The sequence below is a fragment of the Eremomyces bilateralis genome (genome assembly GCF_010015585.1).
Source record: "Eremomyces bilateralis CBS 781.70 unplaced genomic scaffold P152scaffold_3, whole genome shotgun sequence".
NCBI lineage: Eukaryota > Fungi > Ascomycota > Dothideomycetes > Eremomycetales > Eremomycetaceae > Eremomyces > Eremomyces bilateralis.
Window position 1 is genome coordinate 1,098,512 of NW_022985069.1, and position 9,381 is coordinate 1,107,892.

Genomic DNA, 9,381 nt, shown 5'->3' on the forward strand with positions numbered 1-9,381 from the left:
ATCCCACCACCACACCCCATATACATCCTTCCAGTCGCCTCCAGACTGATCGCGTAAGAATCCTGACTTTCATCGTTCAACTCAGAACATTCCCGCATCAAAGGCCATTTCACGACCAAGAACCATCAACATGCCACCATCAAAGTGGGGTGCGTCATACCCAACGCCAACTTCCCTTCCCCTCATGGCAGCGTGTCAAATCGCTGCAGATCCCCCATCCCTCAATACTGACCGGCTTTCTAGACGACGAAGATGAGGAAAGCACTCCTCCCACCTCTCCTCCCCCGATCGCCCGCCGCAGCAAATTCGACGATGAGGAAGAAGACTCCGACGTGAGCACCCCACCCTTTGTTCGGCCCGATGTCGCAACTGACACGTCAGATAGGTGCTAGAGTCATGGAGCGCCGCAGAGGACTCCGAGGTGGAGCGAGAGAAGGAAAAGAAAGCCGCCGAACTCAAAGCGAAAGCCGACGCCGAAGCCAAGGCGAAGCACAAGTCCAAGACCCAGCGGATCGAGGAGCGACAGAGGGAAAAGCAGCGACAACGCGAACTCGAAGAGGAGACCTCAGATTCGGATGAAGATGAGCTGGACCGGAGAGCACGGCTGAAGCAGGCGCAGATAGATGCCGATCTGCGCAATGCACAGGACCTCTTCGCCGACGTCGCAGTTTCAAGTAACCGGGGTGGGAAACACATCACGGTACCAGACGCCAGCAACCCAACGAACAGCATCGATCTCTCCTCCATGCCTCTCTTCAACCCACACACCAAGGACCAGTTCGCCAAGATGCGCGAAGCGCTGGTTCCCCTCGTCTCCGCGAACTCGAAGAAGCCTCAATACCCGCTGTTCATGCCGGAGTTTGTGAAGGGGATCTGTAAAGACATGTCGAGCGATCAAATCAAGAAGGCGGCGAGCGCGCTATCTACCCTGTCGAACGAGAAGTTGAAGCAAGAGAAGGCGGCCGACAAGGGTGGGAAGAAGACAAAAGTCAAGGCAAAGGCCACCTTGTCTGCTGGCAGAGATATCTCGACCAGGGCAGATACCACGCTCTACGATGACGATGGTCTTGATGAGTAAGTTTCGAACATCATTGACAGGTGTACTGTCGCTAACCTAGGCAGCGGCGATTTCATGTGAGAGGTGAGCGGGGGTCAAAACAAAAGAGGGATATCACGTTTGATATGCGACGGCATCGCATGCTTCAAGCAACCAGTGCAATAGACGGAGTATGGAATTCGCACGGCTTGAAAGGAAGCATGATAGCCAGACGATTGATATTGCTTTTCCTTCATGTAGTATTAGTCTATGCTTGATAGCGCACGTTCGGCGACACTGCTAAAATGCATTGCTTCGAAATTTATGAAACCAACCGTCCGACCCAAAGTACCCTGCTGAAATTGTATGCCAGAAACGTGTATTTACATTGACATATTGGTTCCCATAAAGCCCAATCAGATATGAAAATGACCTGGTCCTAACAGGGGTCCCGCAAGCTTCAACCTCAACTCCAAGCTGGCAACTTTCCCTCACAAAACAATTCCCAACTCACAACGACTATGGCCTAGACCTACCAACAATCATGCCAACTGACGACCAGCTGGCCGACGCCATCCTCCAGTCCGTCGAAGCCAGCCAATACCCCGACTCCGAAGCCGTCGTCTCCGCCGAGCTCCCACCTTCCACGTTCCCTACGCTCCTCGATGGCATCGAGCAATCGCGTGCGAAACTAAAGGTATACTAATCATCCCACCCTATCTCGCTCCATTCCCGTCCCTAATACTTATCCTCACAGGCCGAAATCCGGCACATCAGCCGTACCTCCACCACCGATATCGACGCCTGGATCGCCCAAGCGCGCCACCTACAGCAGGACATCGACGACATCCGCGAGGAGACGCGGCAGATCGACCATGCGACGAACGAGGTGCAGGGGTTGAAAGGGCGGGCGAACGATGCTGGCGCGAAGGTGGGGTTCCTGAAGACGGAGCTGGCGTTCAATGATGCGCTGGTGGATACGCTAGGGTGCATCCAGCGAGTGTCGGGGGACTTGGACGGGTGTTGGGAGGCGGTAAGGGGGGATGATGTGGGGGGTGCGTTGGGGGGGATGGGGAGGGCGGTAAAGGGGATGGGGGATCTGGAGGCGTTTGAGGGAGCGCATTTTGTGGGGTTGTTAAGGGATAGGGCGAAGCGGGTGCGGGATGATATGGTTGAGACGGTGACGGGTTACTGGTGGGATATCGTGCATGTCAACCAAGAGAAGCGGGCATTGGTGGTCAAGAAATCGATAACGAGTTCGTGGTACAGTTATGGACTATGGGGATTGCTGCTGACCTCTGCTAGGGAAATCTGAGATCCTGGCGGAAGATACTGTGAGGTTTGCGGAACAGCTCGACATTTACGATGATCTGGTGTCGAAACTACAGCATGGACTAGAACGATCGATCATAGCTGCGCGATTCGGTCCTGAAAACGCCGATGACTCGGCCGTTTTGAGCGTTGACGACAACACACTCAGCGTATCTACGGACGGAGGTGCTGGAGGCGCGCTCGCCGCTATCGAAGACATCAAAAAGCTCACCCGATTCCTCAGCTCGGAGCTGCCAACCCAACTGTCGCTCTCCCTCTCCCAGAAACTCGTGGCGTCGCTGACATCCCATCTTGTCTCCACGTGGCTTCAAGAAGCCATCCCCATCTCCTTGGACGAAATGAATGAGTTCCAACAGCTACTGGACCAAGTGCTCTCCCTTGCTGAACACCTAGAAGGTCTAGGCTGGAGCGGAAATGAGGAGCTGATCAACTGGGTGGAAACCGCGCCTCGCTCCTGGCTTTCGAAACGGAAGGAGGCGATGCTCGCGGCGGTTCGGACGAGCTGCTATCGGGGAGTTCGAACGAGAAAAACCGTGGAGCGAGTGGAGACTCAACTGATCTCCCATGAAGACCTCATGGGCCCGCCACCTGATCAGAGTAACGACTGGGACGCAGAATGGGACAACGATGGCGCGGATGCGGATCAGCAGCCAGCGTCTGAGCCGACGGTAGAGGAAGAAGATATGGATGCGAGTGCTTGGGGTTTGGAAGAGGAAGGCCAGGACCAGGTGGAGCAGAAACCCGACGAGGATGAGAAAACGGAAAATGATGACGAAGGCGGAGATGAGGCTGATGCCTGGGGATGGGGAGAAGATGATGCTGAAGATGCAACGACTGTCAAGGAGTCGGCACCTGCAAAGCCTGCTGCAAGCAAACCACCAGCAGGCCATGTACACGGCAAGGAAGCGGTGCATGAGAACAAGGCCGAAGAAATCACACTGCGAGAGACATACACAGTCACTGCCATTCCAGACGAAATACTCCAGCTCATTCAGGAAGTGGTTTCAGATGCGGAAACACTTTCGCAGGAGAGGTACATCCTCCATTTCTTCTGAGCAACAACGGCTAACTATATTACAGATATGCCGACTCACCCATTGCAGGAGCTGCCATGGGTCTCTACTCAATACCTACATTAGCCTTGGCCATGTACCGAGCCACCGCCATCACGTACTACAGCAAAGACAACGCAGGGAATATCCTCGTCTACAACGACTGCACCCGTCTTGCCGACCAACTCCACAACTACCTCTCCTCCCTCGCCCAACGCGACGAAACCTCCCCTCTCCCCCCCAAGTCCCGCCCCTCCCAACGACTCCGCCTCACCCCCGACCTCCAATCCCTCTCCAGCTTCGGGAAGCGCGCCTATGGCCGCGAAATGGACTCCCAGCGCACCATCCTCAGCGACCTCCTGGCAGGTGCCCAAGGCTTCGCCCACTGCACCGAGCCGCCCTTCGCCGCCGAATGCGACAGCGCGGTGCGCTTCACTGTCGACCGCATCCGGGAGGTGCACGCGGAGTGGCGGCCGATCCTCTCGCACTCGGCGCTGCTGCAGTCGGTCGGGTCGCTGGCTGCAACGGTCATCGGTAAGATGATCCTCGATATCGAAGACATGGCGGATATCTCCGAGGAGGAATCGAAGACGCTGAGCGCGCTGTGCGGGGTGGTGACAGGAGTTGGGGAGCTATTCGTGCAGCGAGACGACGCGGGGGAGGAGCGGGATATGACGGGAGTGTATACGCCGAATTGGTTCAAGTTTCGGTATCTGATGGAGATTCTAGAGAGTTCGTTGGCAGATATCAAGTTCGCGTGGACGGAGGCGGGATTGCGGGAGGAGTTTGAGGCGGAGGAGGTGGCGGATTTGATCCAGGCGTTGTTTGCGGAGTCGGAGCATAGGAGGAAGGCCATTGCGCAGATTAGAAGAACGGCGACTGCATAGATACCCTACCGATCAAGTATTAAACTACAAACAATCCTACGGTCAATCCTATGGCAAATAATTAGCAGATATAAATATCAGGGGGATCCCATTCAGCAACCAGCATCAGGGTCTCGCCGCACATCCCTGCATCCCGAATTCTGAATTCTGAAGTCTTGGCGCTGTAATTAATTCTTCCACCGGATTTTTTTTGACGTTCAACAATTCCGCTCATTGAGATTCGAACTTCCCAAACACAAACTTCTAGAACGCAGTCATGGACGATCAACCCACCGGCCCGTCCTACCAAGTGAGAGTACGGCTCTCCACTCGCCATGACGATCTTCAGCTGCCCGAGGACAGCCAGACCATTCTCGTCTCGACAAGTTAGTACCATGTAAAACCACCTGGGCAACATTGCGATCTCGAACTGCAGACTGACAAGATCGGCAGACCTCAAAAGATATGCTCTTTCAACACTGGTCAACTCGCTCCTCGAGTCGGAGAAGCCCGTGCCGTTCGAATTCCTCATCAACGGTCAATTTCTGCGGACCACCCTAGATGAGTTTCTCACCGCGAACGGCATATCGGCGGAAACCACATTATCGGTCGAATATGTTCGTGCGCTGCTGCCGCCGACGCAGACAGCGACGTTCCCTCACGATGACTGGGTGAGCTCGGTGGATGTCCTCTCTGCAACATCTCCCGCGGCACGATGGACGAGAGACGCCCACATCGACGGCAGCCGACAGCGCATCCTTTCCGGCAGTTACGACGGGCTCGTCCGGGTGTGGAACACGTCCTCCGAGCTCGTCGCCACGTCTCCATCGCTCGGAAATGGAGGACATACCGGCGGGGTCAAGTCCGTCAAGTTCCTATCCCCCACAAAGCTCGTCTCCGCCTCCCTCGACCGCACCATCCGGATATGGAGCTACAAAGAATCCACCACCTCTCCCGCCACCGCGACCATCGACCCCGCCTTCGAGCTCTATGGCCACCAATCCAGCGTCGACAGTATCGCCGTCCACGGCCCCTCCGGCCGCATCCTCTCCGCCTCCTCCGACCACACCGTCGGCGTCTGGACCGCCCACAAGTCCTCCGCCCCGGAAGCCCCTACTGACCTCCTCCCCTCCTCCCTCCCCAGCTCCAAGCGCCGCAAACTCTCCCGCGCCGGCCCCACCGTCCCCCAGCGCGGTCCGCTCGCACTGCTCGCCGGCCACGCCGCTCCGGTCACAGGCGTCGCGTTCTCGCCCACCGCGCCCAACGTCGCGTACTCGGTCTCGCAGGACCACACGCTGCGCACATGGGATCTGCTAGCGGTGCCGGACGCGCCGAATACAGCGGAGGTGTCGTCGCGGATGGTGGCGCATCCGCTGCTGTCGGTGTGCGTGATGCCGGGGTTGAGCCTGGTGGCGGCGGGGACGAGCGCGCGGTCGGTGGTATTGATAGATCCGCGGGAGGGGGCGGCGAGGGTGGTGGCGAAGACGTTGAAAGGGCATGCGAATTCGGTGGTGGCGTTAGCGCAGAGCCCGGTGAGCGAGTATGGGTTGGCCAGTGCGAGTCATGATGGGGAGGTGAGGGTTTGGGATGTGAGGGGGGGAAGTATCGCAGTGCAGGGTGGGGATTCTCAGGGCGATGAGGGGAAGGGGTTGGTGGTTGAGAGTGTCTTTACGCTACCGAGAGAGAGTATGAAGGGGAAGCCGCGGAAGGTGGCGGGCGAGGGGGTGAAGGTGCTTGGAATGGCGTGGGATAGGGATATTGGGATCGTGAGTGGTGGAGAGGATAAGATGATACAGATCAATAGGGAGGCTGAGTAGCTGTCTTCTTCTCTAATAATGCAAATGTTACTTCACATTCCAGCTTTGGTTGTATATTAACCCAGCATCTTCTGATCAACGTGGCCTGGCGAAGCTATCATTGAGTACGGCGTAGATACGGTAGCCAACCTCCATACCTACTTCGACAACAATAGTAGGTTGTCTAGCAAAGCATTTCCTAATAACTACCCACCGTTCCTTCAACCGGAAGTTTCCTTTTTCCTTTTATGGAATATCGTTGTGTGCTACCAAAATTGCCTCCAAAAACGGAGGTTTCTGACGCCGGGACTATCCTAATGAGAAGGGCACACAAGTCGCACCGCTACGCCAAAAAGGATACACCACGAGACTCTGCGTATTGTGAATCGCTCTATACGGACGACCTAACCCCAGCATTATACTCTATCACAGACGCGACTAAGAGGGGAGTCGGCTATCTATAGAAGAAGTGGACAGAGTATGTGTTCAAGGTTGAGATTTACCAAGTTCCTGACTGTCTATAACTCTGATCAGATATTTTTGGTGGTAGTAGCAAATATTCAACTGAGAACGTTGAAGACTGAAGTGGGGAAAGGTTCCGTGTGAACAGCAGTTGGACACGGGTCGCTCCGAATCTCTGACCCCGATGCCCGCCTGCGAGACATCAGCAGACGTCGCGAAGCTCCGTATAAAGGTTTCAATTATATATCCTTCAATATCTTGATGGTCCTAGCCTCGAATCCGCATTAATCCCACAATTATGTAAGTGCGTGTCTCATACCGGGGCCAGTCCGCATCCGTTAGCTCTAACAAAAGCGAAATAGTGCGCAGATCAGGTTTAAGGGCACTCCAGTCTTCCAGTCATAGTGCGATGATGTTGTAAAGCGCCGTATCATCTTATTCATTCTCTTCTTGCTCTTCTAAGTTGTCGGCGGCGATAATCAAGGACTGAATATGCCTAGGAGCCACGTCTTTGAGCTGGACCGCGGTGGCCGGTATGAAACTAGCTGCCAAGAACTGCAATGGGATCTCAAGCCTTTCTAGTTGACAGAAACCAACGAGAGCATTTAAAGATCCCTTTGTGTTCAGAAGTGGAGGGTAAAGGTACCTCCAACTGTCACATTGCGTGGAAATAGTCAACTCTGTTAACGTATTGCGAACGTGAAATAGAGAGGTCCCAACCTTATCAAGTTCAACCAGGGATGTATTTGGCGCATGTTTGGCTTCTTCGCTGTAGTTGAACACCCATCGTAGAGTTTTGAGTTCCGGAGTCACCGAGAGCAGACGAGAGAGATGTGTCTCTCGGATTGAAGCCAAGCTAAATGATGTGATTGTTGACGGGTTAGGGGACATGTGTATAGGCCAGTTCAACGTGACCGAATTATTGAGAAACGGAAAGACGCTGGACTTTTAGCAAGTATAAAAGGGTAGGACATTCGCACTGTTTCTACCATAGACATCCCCAAGATAATGATAGTCTCTAAGCTTATAAGTCACTTCCCGGAGATGCTGAAAAGTGGGCAACCCATGGTCGCCTTTCTTGCATACAGCCGAGTTAAGGAGCATACCCAAGAAGCACACTCTGTTTTGCAGAGTTTGGACCGAGAATGAGATATCTCAGGTAGTGTAGCTGTGACAACAGAAGCGCGACAAATGCATCCATCGTGCCGCTGCGGAGTTCCTTACCCAACGATGAGCGTAAGTCACCCTGGTCGTCTCGATGACTTCCACGGTATCGTTCAGGCTCAACCCAGCAATGGGGATTTTGGGAGGAGCATCGCCCTGATACGGCCCAGGGAATGATTACCTCCAAGGAGAGCCACGCTTCGAACATAAGCGGCTGTCTCCGGTCTACGCAGGATGGTGCGCAAAAAAGCAGCAATATGAGGAGGATCTTCTGGCCATGACCATCCGATTTTCGAGTACAGAAAAGGTACAGTAGTTGCACGTGAGCCTTTACTAACGAGAGACAATGCATGGAGATCGGCTCGCGATGTGTATTAGTTGGAGTACAGGGCCCAAGACATCATCTCCAAGGGGGACCAACAGAGACTCTCGTAGGACTATCTGTTATATATCAGCATTTGGTATCTGTTCGCCAACGTGCGTCAGCCTGCATACCTGCCTCGTCATTTGCGACGACATGAGGTGAAGCGTAAGGGAGTGGGGTAAGATTTCGGATCATCTTTCGCGCAGACTTGTAATGAAGTCAGAACCTCAAAGATAGGCGTATCTTACATACGGTTTCATTCGTGATACCTAATCTACAGGAAAGGAAGAAGGAAAGGTAAGATGGGGCGTTGTAGTGATAGAGAAGTACGCAGTAGCGTTGTGTGCTACCGAACTTGCCTCCAAAAACGGCTGTTTCTGACGCCGTTTTCAGAGGGTTTTCCGCCTAGGCGAAACGCTCCTATTTCGTTAATAGATGCTTCCGCAAAGTCAAGTACTGCGTCTAGGACGTAGCTGTCAACTGTCCAGCTCTTGGTTCTTCCTTGATCCTAAGGTCTCCCTCTAAGCATTCCGGTGATACTGTTGAAAGCGTCTCCTATCTTCTTCTGAGGCTGTTGTCTTAGCTCTCTGGGATTCGGACAGTCCACTAGGACATGTACCACCGTCTCTCTTGCTCCGCATTCGTATTAGTCATCATCTCGAAAGCCGTGGATTTTGGCATGAGATGCAAGCCACGAGTGCCCTGTTCTGAGCTGCGTTAGTAGGTATGTACGCCCTGTTCCTCTGTCGAGACTGCCAGAGCAGCAAGCAGGGGAGACGGGATGGGAGAGGCACTATTCCTTAAACACTCTGAATAATAGCACCAATCAGGTTTTAAAGCCTTTGGATTTCTAATCAAACATTACTCATCGGCTATCGCCACTCGTGCTATTCATGTAGTATATAAAAGACACCATCTGTAAGGAAGGTGGGCGGGGAGGAGGTTAAATAAAGCTTAAGGAAATATCACAAAGTAAATTCCATGGTCATAACTCTTCCAGATAAATATCCGAAAGCAACAATATCCCCATACACAGCAATGCAGTGTGGCCGATACTCGGGAGGAAGCCAAAGGATCCGCTCTGTATGGCTACTCACCCAGTGGTCATTGACAAAGATAGAAGATGGATGTTGTATACTGGTCACACCTATATCACCAGAGAGAGGTGGTAAAATAGGCAAGGATCCACGGTCCGTCTGGAGAGAGGTACCGTCATCGGAGAAAGAGAGAGCGTAGACGATGTTTCCAATATCGAGCGTCTGCCGCAGCGCGCCCGACCCGGCGTCCCACAGCTTGACCGTCCCGTCCC

General features: G+C 53.8%; 5 protein-coding genes across 5 annotated transcripts in view; 2 read left to right on the forward strand and 3 right to left on the reverse strand.

The window, feature by feature from the left end:
* Window positions 1-11: 11 nt before the first annotated feature.
* On the forward strand, window positions 12-1,268 carry P152DRAFT_455412 (translation initiation factor eIF3 subunit). The gene is made up of 4 exons (XM_033678779.1): window positions 12-149; window positions 244-332; window positions 386-1,074; window positions 1,123-1,268. Exons 1-4 carry the CDS (start codon window positions 131-133, stop codon window positions 1,136-1,138), a joined length of 813 nt encoding a protein of 270 aa, XP_033537326.1. The 5' UTR covers window positions 12-130; the 3' UTR covers window positions 1,139-1,268.
* Window positions 1,269-1,580: 312 nt separating this feature from the next.
* Window positions 1,581-6,103, forward strand: P152DRAFT_464479 (WD40 repeat-like protein; the record flags this gene model as incomplete). The annotated part of the gene is made up of 5 exons (XM_033680570.1): window positions 1,581-1,733; window positions 1,794-2,292; window positions 2,342-3,401; window positions 3,449-4,252; window positions 4,732-6,103. The coding sequence occupies 5 exons, from the start codon at window positions 1,581-1,583 to the stop codon at window positions 6,101-6,103; spliced, it is 3,888 nt and encodes a 1,295-aa protein (XP_033537327.1).
* Window positions 6,104-6,762: 659 nt separating this feature from the next.
* On the reverse strand, window positions 6,763-7,536 carry P152DRAFT_193451 (uncharacterized protein). Its single transcript, XM_033674279.1, has one exon. It carries the CDS (start codon window positions 7,433-7,435, stop codon window positions 6,980-6,982), a length of 456 nt encoding a protein of 151 aa, XP_033537328.1. The 5' UTR covers window positions 7,436-7,536; the 3' UTR covers window positions 6,763-6,979.
* On the reverse strand, window positions 7,537-8,218 carry P152DRAFT_193415 (uncharacterized protein). The gene has a single exon (XM_033674278.1). It carries the CDS (start codon window positions 8,058-8,060, stop codon window positions 7,638-7,640), a length of 423 nt encoding a protein of 140 aa, XP_033537329.1. The 5' UTR covers window positions 8,061-8,218; the 3' UTR covers window positions 7,537-7,637.
* A 719-nt stretch (window positions 8,219-8,937) lies between these two features.
* Window positions 8,938-9,381, reverse strand: part of P152DRAFT_505529 (uncharacterized protein) — a gene marked incomplete at its 3' end in the record, with an annotated part of 3,390 nt that continues 2,946 nt past the window's right edge. The window contains exon 3 of the mRNA XM_033682439.1: window positions 8,938-8,959. Coding sequence (XP_033537330.1) covers window positions 8,938-8,959 — 22 coding nt within the window. The remainder of the gene's footprint in view (window positions 8,960-9,381) is intronic.

Coding starts and splice junctions, on each gene's coding strand:
- P152DRAFT_455412 (XM_033678779.1), top strand. Junction 333..385: donor ATGAGGAAGAAGACTCCGAC/GTGAGCACCCCA, acceptor CACGTCAGATAG/GTGCTAGAGTCATGGAGCGC.
- P152DRAFT_193451 (XM_033674279.1), bottom strand. CDS start 7,435: ATGTCCCCTAACCCGTCAACAATCACATCATTTAGCTTGGCTTCAATC.
- P152DRAFT_193415 (XM_033674278.1), bottom strand. CDS start 8,060: ATGCATTGTCTCTCGTTAGTAAAGGCTCACGTGCAACTACTGTACCTT.